A 15,900-nucleotide genomic window follows, 5' to 3' on the forward strand; every position below is an offset into this window, starting at 1 on the left:
TTATTATTTCCTATTTTGCTGCTTAAGACTGTTTAACTGATAGAACTTCTGGTTATCAGTTTAAACAATTATTAAGACTTATCTAATCAAGAATTATCTAATCGACAATTTAATCGCAAAATCTTATCATAATTGCAATATCCGGTGTCTCACTATTTCTTCGGTCTACAAGACGTATTATTGGTTTTATATATTTATTTGAAACTAATTTTATTGAGGAACATTTTCAAAATATGTTTAAAATAATCATTTTATAATTTGGTAGCAATTAGCATTTAACAGTCTCACTTTGCAAAGCTTTTTTTTCAAGCTTTAGTTCAAATACATACAGTGGCGCCCCCATACATTGATATTTCTCTTGATATTTCGAACTTTTTCAATACATTTTTATACTCTCGGTAATTCGAAGCAACAAATCAGCTATTAAACAAAACCACGCGGCAATTCGAACTAATCGGCGTCGAACCCTCGACAATTCAAGGTTTAAGAGAAAAATGGGAAAATGTTTGTAAGAACGCAGTTCAGCGTGTATTATATACCCATGAAGTTAAGATCGGAATGTTTTAAGATTGTTTATATAAATAAAAAATAACGGATGTAGTTGGCGGATCTGTATGAGAATTTGAGTAAAAACCCAATTTCTTAGACTTAAAAATTTTTAAAAAAGGCCAAAGCTTCTATCTTATATATACCAAAGTTGGGTAATTTTTGATAGTTCAGTCATAACGTAGCTATAGGATATAGTGCTCCAATTCCGGCTAGTCCGGAAGAAACAGACAGACGGTCTTTTCAGAAGGTGATCAAGATCAAGACTATATATGAAATACCCTACAAGGTCGGAGATGTCAATTTCAAGGGTATAAAAATAAAATAGTTTCTCTCACAATCCCAAAAAAATGAAAAATGATTTAAGTTAAATAGTTTTTTAGTTAAATAGCTTTTTAATTATATTGCTTGAAATTTGGGAGCAATGCTTGTCTTGTTTATAAATAATTTCTTTTTATTGCTTTATTGCTACAATATGTTTATGGTTAGATTCCCCGCTAATCACTAATAAGAGATTGTATTGGTCTGCCACTAATTAAGACTAATTCAACTTGATTATCCTTTGAGGTATAAACGATCGGCCCAATCGGAACTACGCGGCGGCTAATTGGAGAACTTCAGTGGCTCGTAGTAGCCGCCGCCGCCGCCGCCATTGAGAGCCACCACCGAGGAGGGAGGTGGCGGCGTGATGGGCGGCAGGTAAACCGGTTTCCGGTCAATGGGCGAATGGTCGATCACATGGCTGCCGCCCGACTGCGATGGCGGTGGGGTCATGGAGGTGTGGTTCTGATGGTGGTGCTGGTGCGGGTGCTGCTGATGCTGCTGGTGGTGCTGATGGTGGTGGTGGTGGTGCTGCTGCTGGATGGTGGACAACCCGGGCAGTTGCTGCAGCGACAACGAGCGGAGACCTGGGAGATGGGAAACCGATTAAAATTGCAGTCTTGGTTTTATGGCCAAAGCGTTAAAATTCACACTACACGCCGCGCCGCGCCGCCTTTGTGGCGGCAAACTATAAAAAAGGGAGTCGAGTCGATCGAGTGCGGCATAGATTACCATATGTTCTCCTGCCCCCTACCCCCACCACTTCTCTCGGTAATCCGAGCTGTGAGCCGTCAGCAATTAAATTACCCTGATTGACGCGAACACCCAAGAACATTCCGATCCCCCTTCAAAGATCTACCCGGCACCCTTCAAGTGCATTAGACTGAACAAAAAATTGAATTTATTTTAAAATTAAATGAAGAAGATATATCATTTAATAGTTTTATTAGTTTACGAAGCTTTCATATTTAAAAAAAAAGTTTTTTTAAACTGGAAGAGGTTTTTGAACTCCCTATTTTCAAGACTGATTTAAAATTAGTTCCCAAACTCCCCTAAAAGTTATCCCTCAAATAAGCCCTATTCTCTGTTTTGACCTTAAATACGGTTGTCCTTTAATTAATTAATTTAGTAGTTAACTATAAATATATATATAAATATATTCTTCCCTAGCCTGGACTGAAATATACACTCGACAACTAGACTTTACTAGATACTATTTGTATCCATTAAATGATTATGAAAATTTCACTCCCAACTGACTCCCCATTTCTCTCTGTGCAGCAGTGTGCCTCATCCCTTTCCCAGAGCCGCTCACTTACCGTTGTCCAGACTGCCGCCACTTGTTGCATAGGAATAGCCCGCGGCCACGAGGCTGGCGGTTGGCGCATAATCGCTTTGAAGCGCCGCCGCAGACCCGAGTGGAGAGCTCGAGGAGCCCACTGCACTGTGACCCATGCCCAGGGTGGAGTGGGCCAGAGGGGGTGTGGATGCGGTGCCGTTGAGGCTGCCGCCGCCTGCAGTCAGGCAGGAAATATTCGAGTACTGGGGCAGGGACGCCACACCCACGCCCACTCCCACACCACCCGAGGGAGCGCCACTGTGAGCGGCATGGACATTCCAGGCATCTCCGAATCCCTGAGGTCCACCCGTGGAGACACCATTTGGTCCGGAACTACCATAATCATAGCTGGCATAGGCTGGAGAGGCATAAAAGTTGGCATTGTCCTGATGAGGAGAAATACTTAGTTATTAAGATATTGCGTTTTTTAAGGGAGCTCCTGACTCACCATTCCCGCATCGGCGTAGCTTCCAGTGTAGAATGCTGTGCTATGTCCTCCGTATGCCTTCCCCTTGATCTTGGATCGATATCCTCGGGGTCGACGCCTCAGGCTGCCCTCGTCCTCGAAGAGGTGCGCCGAGTTCTCGTCGATGGTCCAGTAGTTACCCTTTCCCGGCTTGCCCACGCCCATGCCCTTGGGCAGTTTCTTGAAGCACTCGTTCAGGCTGAGATTATGCCGAACAGAGTTTTTCCAGCCCACATAGGGTCCTCGAAAGAATTCATAGCTGTTGAAAAAATGCAATTATTATTCAAGATTTGTTAAATATTTTAAAGTTTACATCAGTTCCTGCAGTACAATCTTGTGCCCACACTAACCACAATGATCTTACACTCTTCCTAAACTATTTAAATCATTAAAATTAGGTTTTTCCATTTAATTTCCCGAACTCCATTAACCGAAAGACAATAATTGACAATCCAGCTTTTATTTACTTTGCTGCGCTTGCAAAACGAAATTAAAATTTTATTTTTTTGGGAATTTTTCGAGGGGGTGCCTGGCGACAAACAACAAACCATGTCAGCTTAAAAGCCTCTCACGCATCCCCAGATCCCCCTAGTGCGCCCCTGGAGTCTTCTTCTGGAGCCAAAGCTCAAGTGGATTTCCGTCTCGTCGCCGAAATCGAAATCCAAACAAACGTCGCGAAATATGAGCTATCTGAAGGATGCGCCTGCCCTTTCGGAACGGGGTAGGGTTGTGGGACTGGGAGTCGAGTTGACTAAATAAAATCGGATGCAAGTAAATAAACCCGTTGGGCCTCAAGTCGTGTCCGGGTGTCGATATCGCCAATTGGCTCCGCCTGTCCCGTTCCAAGCCAAGATGCCTCCGAAACTTTTCATATCGGATTCGAGGGGGAATCGTAATTGTAGTTGGGCTTGGGTAAGCAATCTTAATGAGGTTTACCAAAGTTAGGGCTTTAACTTCTATAAATAATTTATAACCAAAGCCAAATAAACATTAGGTTTGTTAGCTTTTTCTAACCAATTTTTCGTAAATTATTTAAAGTAATTAAAGGGGGAGAGGGGACTTTTAAAAACTTTACTAAGAAGAAAACGAAATTTTAATATGGAATTGGAATAAAATCCAAATAAACTCTATTTTTAGATCATTTATCAACTATAGACTTTCTCAAAATATAGAAAAATACAGGGTTTTAAAGTGGACAATATATTCTAAATTTCCTTGAAAATTAGAGTAACTTTTAAGGACTAATACCAGAAAATAGAATCCCGAAATCTGGGTTAACTATTTACTTTTTGGAACCTATATACTATACATATATATTATTTGAATCATATATCAAATCCATCCAAGATTCTTACCTCTTTTGCAGATGAGCGTAGATCTCGGAGAGAGTCAGTTTTCCGGAGGGTGACTCCTTGATGGCATGGCCGATCATATTGATGTAGCTGAGGGCAGGTTTTTCCGGCCGCCTAGTACCCGACTTCTTGGTGGTGTCCGGAGTGCTGACCGCGTCCTGGTTGCCAGATCCCCCACCACTTGGGGTCTTTGGGGTCTGGACGCTCTGGGTTGGAGGGGAACAGTCGGATCCGTTGAGTGACTTGGCGGGCGAGGAGTTGGAGCTGGAGTAGTTGAGCACCGAGGACATCCCGTGGGCATTGCTGATTACTTGGGTGGGGGACTCGGATATCCGCGGCAGGTAGGCCCCTGGGGAGTGTTGCAGCTGCTGCGTGTGCTGCTGCTGCCCCTGTTGCTGCGAGTGCTGCTGCTGTGGCGACTGCTGCTCCACCTCGTGGCTGGTCAGCAACTGGTAGTCATTGGCCTTGAGGATGGTGTTGTTGGAGCAGTACATGATGGTCGAGGCATACTGGTGGTTCATGGGCTGGAGCTGCACTTGAAGTGGCTTGGAGGTGGAGGTCACGTACTGCATGTCCTGGGGCAGATCCGTCGGGGTCTTTGAGTTGGACTGCGGTGAGGCGGATCCCGCTGAGTGGGTCATGAGAGAGCCGTAGGGCGGAATTGGACTCGAGGATGCCGGCGGAGTGCCCATGCTGTGCAGCGCACTCAGGCTATAGTGCTGGGCGGCGGAAACGGGCGTGGCGGAGGACGGACCTTCCATGTAGTGCTTCAGTTCCATGTAGCCAATGCTCGGCTTCTCGTCCACCATATCCGTGGGCGAGTCTCCGCCACCCATGGTCTGGTAATTGCCTCCGGATAACAAATTCCCCGATCGGTACAAGTGTCCACTGTGCGGGTGGGTGTGGGTGTGCGAGGGATGTGAAATGGGGTGGCCGAAAGGCGGGTGGGCGTGGTGATAGTAGCTACCACCACCTCCCAGGTGATCCACAGACATGGCCGAGCGATCTGATACCTCTTCACTCTTAATCATCTTCACTTGATATATTTTTTAGAACACAGTTTTCCACCAAAAGTTTCAATTAATTCTCTAGAGATGTTTTTTTTTTTGGAACGCGCGTTTTATCCGCCGGAAAATAGTATTATTTTTTGTATCCGTTGGATGACCGTACCGCTTGGTTATTCTCGCTCAACTGATCGCTGATCATTTCTGGAGCAGGCCACGATCCCAGCCGATGCCACGATCCACTTAAGTTGCCATCGGCCGAGAATTCTTTTTTTAGTACGCCTACGCCTTACGCAAATCTCTCTCTTCTCTCGGGTCTTCTCTGGGTTTTCTCTCCTCCAATTGGCTCCTCGCTGGGTTTTCCTTTTCTCTCCACTCCTAGGGAATGCAAATGAAACAGAATTCCCGATGCCTTGGGCATCAGATACTTGGACTTTGGCTATCGGAGCGTGTCTAGGCTGAGGAACCGATCTGAGGTATGCAAGGTATCTGGAGAACGTAAATGGGAAACGGCGGAAAGTCGAGCCTGGTTTCAAATGATATTAGTTAAGGGAAAGCCAGGGGGATAGGGCTACAAGATAATCAAGTTGGAAATACAATTCTTTTTTAAAAGATATGCTTTACAGATCTAAAATAGGATCGAAAACTGATCAGACTTTAGCCTGCTTGTCAGATCATACAAATATCAGATACAAATACAAACAGATATTTGTTCAAAAATATTCAATACGATTTAAAAAAGGATTAAATCGGTTCTTTTCTTCTCTGGTACTTCAATGGCAATGGTTTATTTTTCTTAATCCCTTTAATAGTTTACTTAATCTGAAAATAATTAGTTAAAAAATACCAATTGGAAATCTGTTAAAACCACAAACAATCCAGGCCAAAGACAGCTGATTATAATACTTTAATATAGTTTTGAAATTGTGCCTTGTTGTCTTATTTGAATATTTTATTTGTAAACATAATGGTAGAATATTGATTTGAACAAATCGTGTTTAGATTCAGTGACTCATTGGGATTATTGTTTTCGTTCCAAAATTCACTAGACCTAAGACCCCCTACCCTGGACCAGGGGGGAGAATAATACTGCCCCTGGCCAGTCAACAGTTAATAAATAGTCAAAAATACCAAAGAGATCCTCTCGAGATGCGATCCCCGCAATTAGCGGGAATGAATTACCGTTTCTGTGGAAGAAAGGAAGCTGCCGTTGCTGGAGGCGGCATTCGATTTTCGAAATGAGCTGTTAATTGATTTAGCCGTTGCCTGGCACGGATCCGGACCAAGTTACCCCGGGTACGGGTACTAGTACGGGTACGGGACCAGGTCGGTGAGAGGTCCATGCAGCAGCAGCCCCTGAGTGCCGCCATTGCTGTCAGAAATCCGCCGACTCGTTGGCAGCAAGGCGACCGTGACGGCAACGACGTCGCCAACATGGGCTTAGTTAAGAGGGGGTAACACGAGTTGGGTGAAAAGAATAATGTTTTTAAGACTTTTTCTTTTACAGTTAATAAAAATTTTTAATATATTATTGTTAAAATTTGTTTTATTTTTATACTAAGAATCTTCAGAGGAGATAGCAATATCCATTTAGGAAAATGTACCGTCCAAAAATGTCATTTTAAATGGAAATAAAAAAAGAGACAATATAAAAAGTTTTAAATTCTTCAAATTCTTAAATACATTAAGAATTAATCTCTTTTTTTTTAATATGGTTAAAAATTCTTTTCATAAAAAAATCCACAATATAGGATGTATATTTGTAAAACCTGAAGTTAAAAGAAAGTTTTCCCATATTTCTTTAGAGTAGTTACCCAAGCTCATTAATAAAATAATAATTAAAATAAATATTTAGTCTTATTCCTATTATTCTTTCTATTATTTAAATATTAAAATCCTTTTTACTCTAGTTTATTAAATAAATTTTAATGAAATAATAAAATTGATTTGGAAAAAAAATTCCACCTACGCCCATGGATGGAGACGATGGCGACGCCACTCTCGGTTCCGTGCATCGCCCTTTCTCTTTCGCCTGCCCTTTCCCTGTCGTGCATCAGCGGTGGCTTGGGGCAACGTTTCAATCCGTTTCCCCCAAAAGCGAAACAAGATACACACGGGCACGCACAAAGATACAGATACATTTTGTGGTGCCGGCGGTGGGAGCGACACACGGAGGCGGAGTTTTGTTTACATTTCACGAAATTCTATTTGTCGACGCCGTCGGGGCAATGATTGAGAAAATCGAAGAAGAACAGAAAATTCCGCTGGGTGGCTGGTTGGTGGCTAGGAAGCCTACATACTTTTATTTTCTGGCTGCCTTGCGGACGCGGCCCGAAAGATATTTTAATTTTATTCGCTGCCGTTTTGTTGTTGTCCATATATCAAGCCTCTCGCCATTTTCCAGCGAATTTCCCAAAGCCATTCGGGTTTTCCAAATTGCCAAAATTCCGCGCTCTTTAGTAATTTTCAATCGCATTCAGCATTCAGACATATTTTTCACTTTTGGCCATTTTTCTTGTGGCTTCTGTGGCTTGGAGGCCATAAATTAATTTTACTTTTGATTATTATTACTTCTCCTTATTGGTTTCTTGCCTTTTTTCTGCCTGCTGCTTTTGGCTTTTGTTTTCTGCACATTCAGGAATTTTTCTGCGAGTGAGGAATAAATTAAACAGACCCCGACCATAGCTCACCGACCCTGAGATATCGGGGATTTTATTAAATACTCAAAGATGGTTCCAATAAAATAATTGATTAAAGATTATTCTCTACATCTGTACACATGTATTGATCCATTTATCACTATTCCATGTGCTATAAATCAGTTGTAAAAAATTTCCTACATAAACGACAAACATTTCCTTCCCCCAGTGTGATTTATGCAGACTTACCACCAAATAGTAAAATCGGAATATTTATTGGAAAATGGATCAAAGACTTCCAGGCCACATTTTGACAGTTTCCGTTTCATTAAAAATGTTTGGCAAGAACGATTTTTGAATTTTTCTTTCCCGCGGCAGTTCAGAGAGGTTTTATTTTTGCATTTCCCGGTACGACATCTTGTCGTTATGGAGGACTATTTATAGCCCGACCAGTGTCCGACCGAGATGCACCGGCCAGTGGCCCACACACAGCGATGCCCGGTGTGCGTCATCCCAACTGGGTCAGAAGTTCCGCCCCCCCAGATGCCGGCCATTTTCGCAGCCAACTGGCCGTGTTTGCGGTGATCCGCGAGTGAGCTGCTCTTATAGACATAACCATAGCCATCCATAGCCATAATAAACATACATAGAGAAGGGAATTCCCAAACAAAAGCCGTCATCATCGGTCCATCATTCCACATTGTTGTTCCCACTTTCAAGTTCAGATAATCATAATAAAGATAGGTTGGCATAGACGGAGGTGGTGGCCGAACGTCTTTGTTTTGCTTTTAATTTTAATGTTAATGTTATTAAATGGCCGAAAATTGTTTACTATTATGCATGTTTGTAAACAAAATTATGTATACGCCGCGTTGAGCCGCACTCAGCCGGTCCGATTCTATCCCAACTGATCCCATTGATGGCCACTCTCTGCCATCCTGGAGAGGCGTGCTCCTCCATTGGGCTCCTCCATTGTTTAAACTGTAGTTTTAATAAACATTTAACAATTAAACGCGGTACTCTAAACACACGAACCACCGGCCACCGACTTGTTCCTTTGTATACAAGAAGAAGCCGCAATCGGATTTGTTTTTGCACACTGACCTACAACAACTGGTAAAAGCAAACAATTGCACCTAAACCGGCTATCCTCCATCGACCACGCCCCCGCTTATTAAACAGTTTCCCGCCTCTCCCGATTGCGGACAATAAATAATCAATATTTACCCAGAGTTTTCGGCCCGAAAATTATGCCGTCTAGTTAAACTTCACTGGCCCTCCGCCGATCCCCTGACCCGCGGCCTGTTCTGGCCAAGACTTTGTTTAAATATTTACTCTCTGGTGTGTGCAATTCGCTGCTTAGATCCCACACTAAACACTATACGCCGATGCCGATTCCGATCTGATCCCATTCGACATGGCCCGGTTTTGTTTATCACAGTTTTGATTAGGATCACGTGTTGTGGCCAAAAACCAAAATGAAATACACAAACAGAATATAATTTTGTGTTCTGGTTCTTAGGCCGGCGCGGCGTGGCTGGTTAAGTTGTTATTGTGTTTTCCCACGACTTTAATTATGTGTTTGTAAATATTTATGAATTTCCGCGCTTTATTTCCCATTAAATGCTAGCATTTCTGGTTAAGTGGATTCGATCTTGTTTGGACTAATGCGGTTGACAAACTTACGGTAGTATAAACACGGGATGAAAGTTCAAAAGGTAAACATTCTGGGGTACTTGTCGGGGAGGTGGTACTTGCAGACACTTAATGAAAACGTTTAAATATTAAACAGATGCTTTTGGTAAACGGTTGCAGGAATTTCGCAACGGAAATGGATAATCTTTTGATTTAATTTTCGAAAGATATTTGACCAGCTTTTGAACTTGAAAACGAAATTTCTGAAAAGTCTTTAGTGCTGTTACCCGACCTCCTGCTGTTACCAACGATTGCCACACTTTGGCACTTTATTTGGCCATAAACACCTTTGCGCACAGCCATGTTTTTCCAAGATGGCCGCCTTGCGCAAGATGGCCAAGAATCTGCCGTTAGTTTGTCGGTGCCATTGCCAAACTATGCAAACTATGGCCAGACACCAGAGGCGTCTTCTTCCCGACCCGACACCTCCTCCCAGATCACCCATCGGCGCTGTGCGCCATTCAACTGTCGAAGCTGGCGCAATAAAATCGAACAATTTATAGACTTGCGATCCATTTGGTGCGCAATAATTGCGCCAAATGTACAAAAATTAAGAAAAAAGACTGAACAAAAAACGGGGCACAGAGAACGGAGGCGGCGATGTACAAAATACTTTGAAAAAGACCCAAAGAATCAACCGGGCCAGCCGGGGGCACTTCGGACTTCAGGGATCCACAAATTCCCGATCGCATCCGATGCGATCTCCACTTGGGCTTTTGTTGTTTAGCTTTTAGTTTAATAGCTGGTACTTAAAAATGCGTTGACTCACACAAAACTGGCCAATTCGATGCACTAAAAAAAATATTAAGAAAGATTTGAATTTTTTTTTAAATTAGATTAAAAATATATTAAGTATAAAATCTTAAGATTATAGGGTCTTTAATACGTTTTGGGTTATAATACTGCTTAAGAAAGAATTGTATTTTTTTCTGTGTTTTAACCAAAAACAGGAAATTCTGATTGGGGAAGATTTACTTGGTTTTCATCAGCGGAACGGTTCCGCAACGTAGGCAGTAATTAATCTCTCGGTTTAAGCACTTTTGCCAAAATGGCTGATCACACACATAACGACCTACGATCTACAATCTCCAGAATCGTTCGATTCTATAGTACTCTCCTGCAGTCTGCGATCTTGTATCTTTTATCTTCATCCACTTGCCTCCATGGGATGGCATCTGTTTCATTTCAATTGACGCTCATTGTCGTCATTGGTTGTGGCACGACTGCCCCTGGCCACGCCACGTACCACGTGCCCCCTGCCACCAATGCCATCGTGTCGTTTGCTTTGTTCTTCTCTGACTTTTGTAGTCCCTCCGCCTGCCAGATCGATTTTTTACGGGTCTTGGTCTTTGGCCTTCGAGGGCAGCGCACCTGTGGGGCCTAAAAATACCCAGATGGGGTGAAAATGCTTGCTCAACATTGAAATGTCATGGGTTGTGGTCCAAAGTTACACACCCCGACAGTCGAATGCCGAAAGAGTGGATTGATTTTGTTCTCAGGTATAAAATAGAAAGCCAATTCAAACTTTTCAATAAATAAAAACAAGAAAGAATTATTCTGATGGAAATTATTTAAAAAGAATATTTTTAAATTTCCCTTCTAGTCGCTAAAGAGCAATATCCTATGTCGAGGTAAAAAAAAGTAACAATCTATATTTTAAGGTAAGAAATATCTATAATAATATTAGTTTGGATTCGAAAGCAACATTAGATCGAATAACCACATTCTGACTCATTCGATTTATAATCTCATTAGTTTAATGTAAGTTTAAAATTTTTGATTGTTTCTACAAAATATAAATAGATACAAATATTGCAGGTATTTCCTAATCTTTCAAAGTAAGATAGTTTCTCCAAGAAAAATGTATAAAGTTTAGAACTACATCTCCGACCCCCTAGAACTCGTTTAACGATTTTTTGACATCCCATCATCACCAGATAATTAGTTGAAAGTCAGGCAAAATCTGTGTTCAAGTGGTTTTCATCGGTAGCAGAAAAAGGGAAACCCTGAAACTAAATGTAAACCTCCTCCAGTTTAATCGACGGCGACATCCTGACGCAGCAGTCGCCTAATTATCCACACCATAAATCGAACCAATTGAGCCGCTGGTGACAAATATTTTGACGTGGCGCCGCCTCGACGTTCTGCCAAGGCCCCCGCCCCTGCCGCGGAGTCCGAGGCTAATGTGTGGTCGGCACTTGAGACCGATTTTGGAAGCGGTAGCCACGGGGAACTGGAAACTCGGCTTGTAATTGAAACCGAAACCCAAAACTAGAAAACGAGAAAAGCGGGGGAAATGCAAACAAAGCAGCACAGCAATTGAAAATCGACCTCTGGAAATGTTTGACATTTTTACATATCTCTGGTTAAAGTTGAGGTTACAAATCCTTTTGACGAAAAGTCGTTTGGTTGCTCAAGATCAGGATGAATCGATTGAAAACCGCCATGAAGATAGTGAAGTTAAACGGTATCCTGATATCGACTCAGAGGACCCATTCGAATCAAAATCCGTGCCTGGAATCCCACCAGATCAACTTCTGCCAGCAGGACTCCTGTCAGCTGGGCTGCTTTCACGAGCAAGCCACTAAAGAGGAGTTCTGCCATCCGAGGAGCTGTTGGAATCCGAGCAAAACCGGAGGAGCCTGTCAATACCCCAGACATCGGAAACAAAATTCCCGCAGAAAAACGATATTTTGCCGATGCGATCAGTGCCGGTGTCAACGAAAAAACGGCTGGCTGGGTTGGTTTTTCTAACTTGTCCTAAATACATACCCACTGATGCATGCCCAATTAGACAATCTAAATTGCTATTTAATAAAAAATAACTTTTATACAATACCAAATCTGTATTTTGTAAAAAAAGGCTATTAAAAGGAGTTTCTTTTCCAAATCAAAGATAGATTGAGCTGCTTTGAATCTCAGCAACTTTTGTGTTTAGCATTAATTGAGTTTTTCAAAAACCTTTTATGGGATAAGGGTTTTCAAATACCCACAAACAAAATTTCTAGGTTAATTTAGACCTACGTGAACTAGTAGTAACCATGAACAAGTTGAGGACCCAAGCTTTTCTTGGACTTCGCAACAAGCTGGGACTAGTCAGTCCTCGACTCTTGTCAGGATCAGTGAACAAAGGTGATGCCACCAACAAAGATTCCACCAAAAAGAAAAAGACACAGTTTGATATCTGTGGAAGAGGTAAGATTCTTTCCAATTTATAAGCTGATTTCCATTACTGAATTGTAATTTAAGAGGTGGCTCCGACGGGACCCCGCTGCAAAAAGGATGGTGATGGTAAAGACGGTAAATATTACTAATAGATTTCCATTATATTGGACTTTAATAAACAATTTTTTATGGTTATTTTGTGTAGGTAAGTCGGGTGACTCTAAAAAGAAAAAGAAAAGTACGTCCGATGAGTGTGGAAGAAGTAAGTTTTATTATATTTTCCACTATAAATATGGTAAATAATTCCCTTATTCTCTGTACAAAGGCACTGAACCCACGGGACCCAAATGCGATTCATAAGCAGCTGCTTTGACTTCAAAAACGAAAGATAAAACAAGGTGTTAATTTTAAGACATTTTCACATCAAAAGGAAATTTTCAAATCAATGAAGGCCTTGAGAAATACTTTCATTGAAAGTCGTGTCGAAATTTTTAGTATCCCACTCCGTTCGATCGACTACAGTTGAAAAATGTCACGTCTTTTGCTGCAGGGCCGTAGGACTTTGTTGATCCTTCGCCATGAAACCACCGTGAAAAACGAGGTTGGACTATTTAGCAAGCTGCTGGACAAGTGCTCACTCCGCGGAAAAGAGGAAAAATCCGAGGTGGCTGAGGAGGAGGAACAGAAGCGTTCTTAGGTAAGGCTTTACCATTTCTAGAAGAAGAAAAAAACGTTGCTAAGTAATTGTTTTTCTCTCAGAAAACCAAAGAGCCCGATAAAGACTGCGCGTAATGGAGGAAAATTACCATATTGTTGCCGGGGGCCTAACATGAATGGGGTCCATTTTACGGACAGATCATAAAACTGAACGCGTACAGACATTATAAAGCCATAAAGCAGCAACTAAAATCCGGCAAAAATAGCTATAGAAGAACGAGTGATAAAACAAAATTTCCATTGCCAGTTTACGCTGGACAACCCTCCAGTCGCGACGTCGGCCTGGGATAGGCCACACTGACCAGGGAGGTGTATCAAAATTTTAGGCGAAAACATCGAAGAAATGCAAAGAATTTTGAATAATAACAGGCATTACTTTTGGGGTATTATTTCGAGGGAAACTGCACTCTATCAGCTGGCAGGTGCTTAGGAGCCCCCGCATGCAAATTGCAATCTTTGAACTGCACAGAAACGACAAAGATTAACCACGGGGGAATTGAATAAATTTAAGAGTGGGCGGGTAACTAAATGGTTCCTTCGATTCTCCCCCGATATTTCGGTTCTTCCCGATTTTATGGCAATTCAATTGCACTGCCAGCGATTTTTGTTTCCTGCCACATATGGCTCTTTCGGGGGCAGGTTGCCACCGTATGGCCGTGTAAGATCTATATTTTTGGGTTTTCCTTTGGCCCGATGTAAACAAAGAACCGAAAATCGGAGTACCCCTTCCCAGCAGGCTATTATCGGGCTATAACCCAATAGTTGAAATACTTCTGATCCAGCTCGATTCTTTTATTTTTATATTTTCGGTTGTCTTGTTGCCTTGGATTGCGATTGATCGTTGTAATATATAAGGAATATGTGAGGAACTCGGTTTTTTTCCTTCTGGGTAATTATTACTTTATGGCCATGTAAACAAACGGGGCGGCTAATTTTAGTTAAAGAGATTATTCGCTTTGTTTTTACGGTTTGTGGCCCCAATTTGTTTGGCGAATCGATGGAAATTAAATGGTAAATGGGGTTGGTTAGATGTGGACTTTTATTGACCTATTAGGATTTATTCTTAAATTTCTTCTCAAGTTCAGTTTCCTAAAAAAGCCAAACAGCCGCCCCTTAAACTTAAACTTAAATCTTAAACTTCCTTCAGCGTTTTATTTTCTCTACTTGTCGGCTCTTGACGCCTTTTGAAAAAGTGCCGAAAATCAATCGCATCTTCAGACGATCGACGCCTCGAGAATCCATCAATACTCTTTAAACGCTTCGTGTCTGGAACTTCACTTGACTCCCGGGATTTTAGACTTTATGGGGAGTGGGGAGGCGGGGCGCATTACAGCCTGTCTGTTCCACCTTTCAACGGCCGGCACAAGTTTCCAGCCAAAAATGAGTTTTCCCGCTTCCCGAATTATCGGGGAAATTAATCTTCTCATCTGTAGTTGGCCTGGTGCTATAACACATGTGCCAAACTCTATACACTTGAAAGAAAAACTCTATATTGTGAGGATGATTATTGGTAGATATTATTTGTGTTATTATATGTACATATTATATTATATACATATTATATAACACTTTATTATTTAAGGTATGTACATTATAAAGAAGATTATAAGAATTTTTACAGAGTCAATATTTTATTATACAATAATACTTCTGATTTTCGGCTTTTTATACAGTATTACAATAATATTTAACACATTTTATTTGATAAACATACATATTTATTAGATCTGAATTAAAAGATCTGAAAAATCTAAATATCCATTATATATTTTGTTATAAAATATAAATATTTTCCTTGGAAAAAGCAAAAAACTTAAAAATGACAATTATGTAAGGCACCACTTAAAAGACTGTTCACGAAATGGCACTTTTGATGGTATATAAATATGTTTAGAAAAGTGATTAAATTAAATTGTATTACTATAATGTGCATAAACAAGTCAAAAGTACATATTTTGGAATTAGCAAAGTTGTTTTCATATATCTCAAAGTAAAATAAAATTAAATAGAAAAAACCAGATAAATATCTAACAAAAATGTAGAAATTTTTACAAATTATATGTATTTATTTTTATTTTAACATATTAAATCTAGTATTTAATACTAAAGTTAATGTTAGTAAGGCGCTAGATACTAAGTCCTTCGGCCTGGACAAATTATATCTATTTTAAATGTCCTAGTAAAATTCAAATAATTATGTATATTCTGTTTTCTTGCTGTGCAGTTGTTACCGTTAGTTGCCGTATATCTATTTCAAGGCCCTGCCCATCCTTGTAATTGCTGCCGCTGATCCGCTGGCCTGCTGCTGCCTCTACTCGGCTCTAGCTGATGTTTGCTTGGCATATTGTTGTGTTTTTTCATCCAGCTTCTTGTGCGCACGCCGATTGAAGTTTTGGATGAGATGCCGACGACGTCGTTCGTCAAATTTGTTGGCATCAGCAAACAGATTGGGATTCCTACTACGACTACAGCAGCAGCAACAACAATAACACGACTGCCAGCATGCGCCGCAGGCGGAGGAGTGAAGAAGGAGACACAAGGCGACGAGACCACCCAAAGCGCCGCCTTTCGAATCCCCTGACATCTCCCGGAATACCCTGGAATAACCGCAAGATATCCATATTTCTCTAGCCTGGGCTTTTTACGATAAATTACA

General features: G+C 41.3%; 3 protein-coding genes across 3 annotated transcripts; 2 read left to right on the plus strand and 1 right to left on the minus strand.

The window, feature by feature from the left end:
- Positions 1–979: 979 nt before the first annotated feature.
- On the minus strand, positions 980–5,195 carry bin (biniou). Its single transcript, XM_017239796.3, has 4 exons — positions 4,028–5,195; positions 2,655–2,931; positions 2,187–2,592; positions 980–1,454 (listed from the first exon to the last, which is right to left on the minus strand). Exons 1-4 carry the CDS (start codon positions 5,053–5,055, stop codon positions 1,150–1,152), a joined length of 2,016 nt encoding a protein of 671 aa, XP_017095285.2. The 5' UTR covers positions 5,056–5,195; the 3' UTR covers positions 980–1,149.
- Positions 5,196–12,269: 7,074 nt separating this feature from the next.
- Positions 12,270–13,039, plus strand: LOC108124217 (uncharacterized). The gene is made up of 4 exons (XM_070280239.1): positions 12,270–12,557; positions 12,612–12,662; positions 12,733–12,789; positions 12,853–13,039. Exons 1-4 carry the CDS (start codon positions 12,404–12,406, stop codon positions 12,885–12,887), a joined length of 297 nt encoding a protein of 98 aa, XP_070136340.1. The 5' UTR covers positions 12,270–12,403; the 3' UTR covers positions 12,888–13,039.
- LOC108124218 (uncharacterized) lies at positions 12,908–13,610 on the plus strand. Its single transcript, XM_017239804.3, has 2 exons — positions 12,908–13,224; positions 13,287–13,610. Exon 1 carries the CDS (start codon positions 13,057–13,059, stop codon positions 13,222–13,224), a length of 168 nt encoding a protein of 55 aa, XP_017095293.2. The 5' UTR covers positions 12,908–13,056; the 3' UTR covers positions 13,287–13,610.
- The last annotated feature ends 2,290 nt before the right edge of the window (positions 13,611–15,900 follow it).

The sequence above is a fragment of the Drosophila bipectinata genome, chromosome 3L (assembly GCF_030179905.1).
Source record: "Drosophila bipectinata strain 14024-0381.07 chromosome 3L, DbipHiC1v2, whole genome shotgun sequence".
In the NCBI taxonomy this organism is placed as follows: domain Eukaryota; kingdom Metazoa; phylum Arthropoda; class Insecta; order Diptera; family Drosophilidae; genus Drosophila; species Drosophila bipectinata.

Coding starts and splice junctions, on each gene's coding strand:
- LOC108124217 (XM_070280239.1), top strand. CDS start 12,404: ATGAACAAGTTGAGGACCCAAGCTTTTCTTGGACTTCGCAACAAGCTG. Junction 12,558..12,611: donor GTTTGATATCTGTGGAAGAG/GTAAGATTCTTT, acceptor TTGTAATTTAAG/AGGTGGCTCCGACGGGACCC. Junction 12,663..12,732: donor GGATGGTGATGGTAAAGACG/GTAAATATTACT, acceptor TATTTTGTGTAG/GTAAGTCGGGTGACTCTAAA.
- LOC108124218 (XM_017239804.3), top strand. CDS start 13,057: ATGTCACGTCTTTTGCTGCAGGGCCGTAGGACTTTGTTGATCCTTCGC.
- bin (XM_017239796.3), bottom strand. CDS start 5,055: ATGATTAAGAGTGAAGAGGTATCAGATCGCTCGGCCATGTCTGTGGAT. Junction 2,932..4,027: donor TACGCTCATCTGCAAAAGAG/GTAAGAATCTTG, acceptor TTTTTTCAACAG/CTATGAATTCTTTCGAGGAC. Junction 2,593..2,654: donor GCTACGCCGATGCGGGAATG/GTGAGTCAGGAG, acceptor TCTCCTCATCAG/GACAATGCCAACTTTTATGC.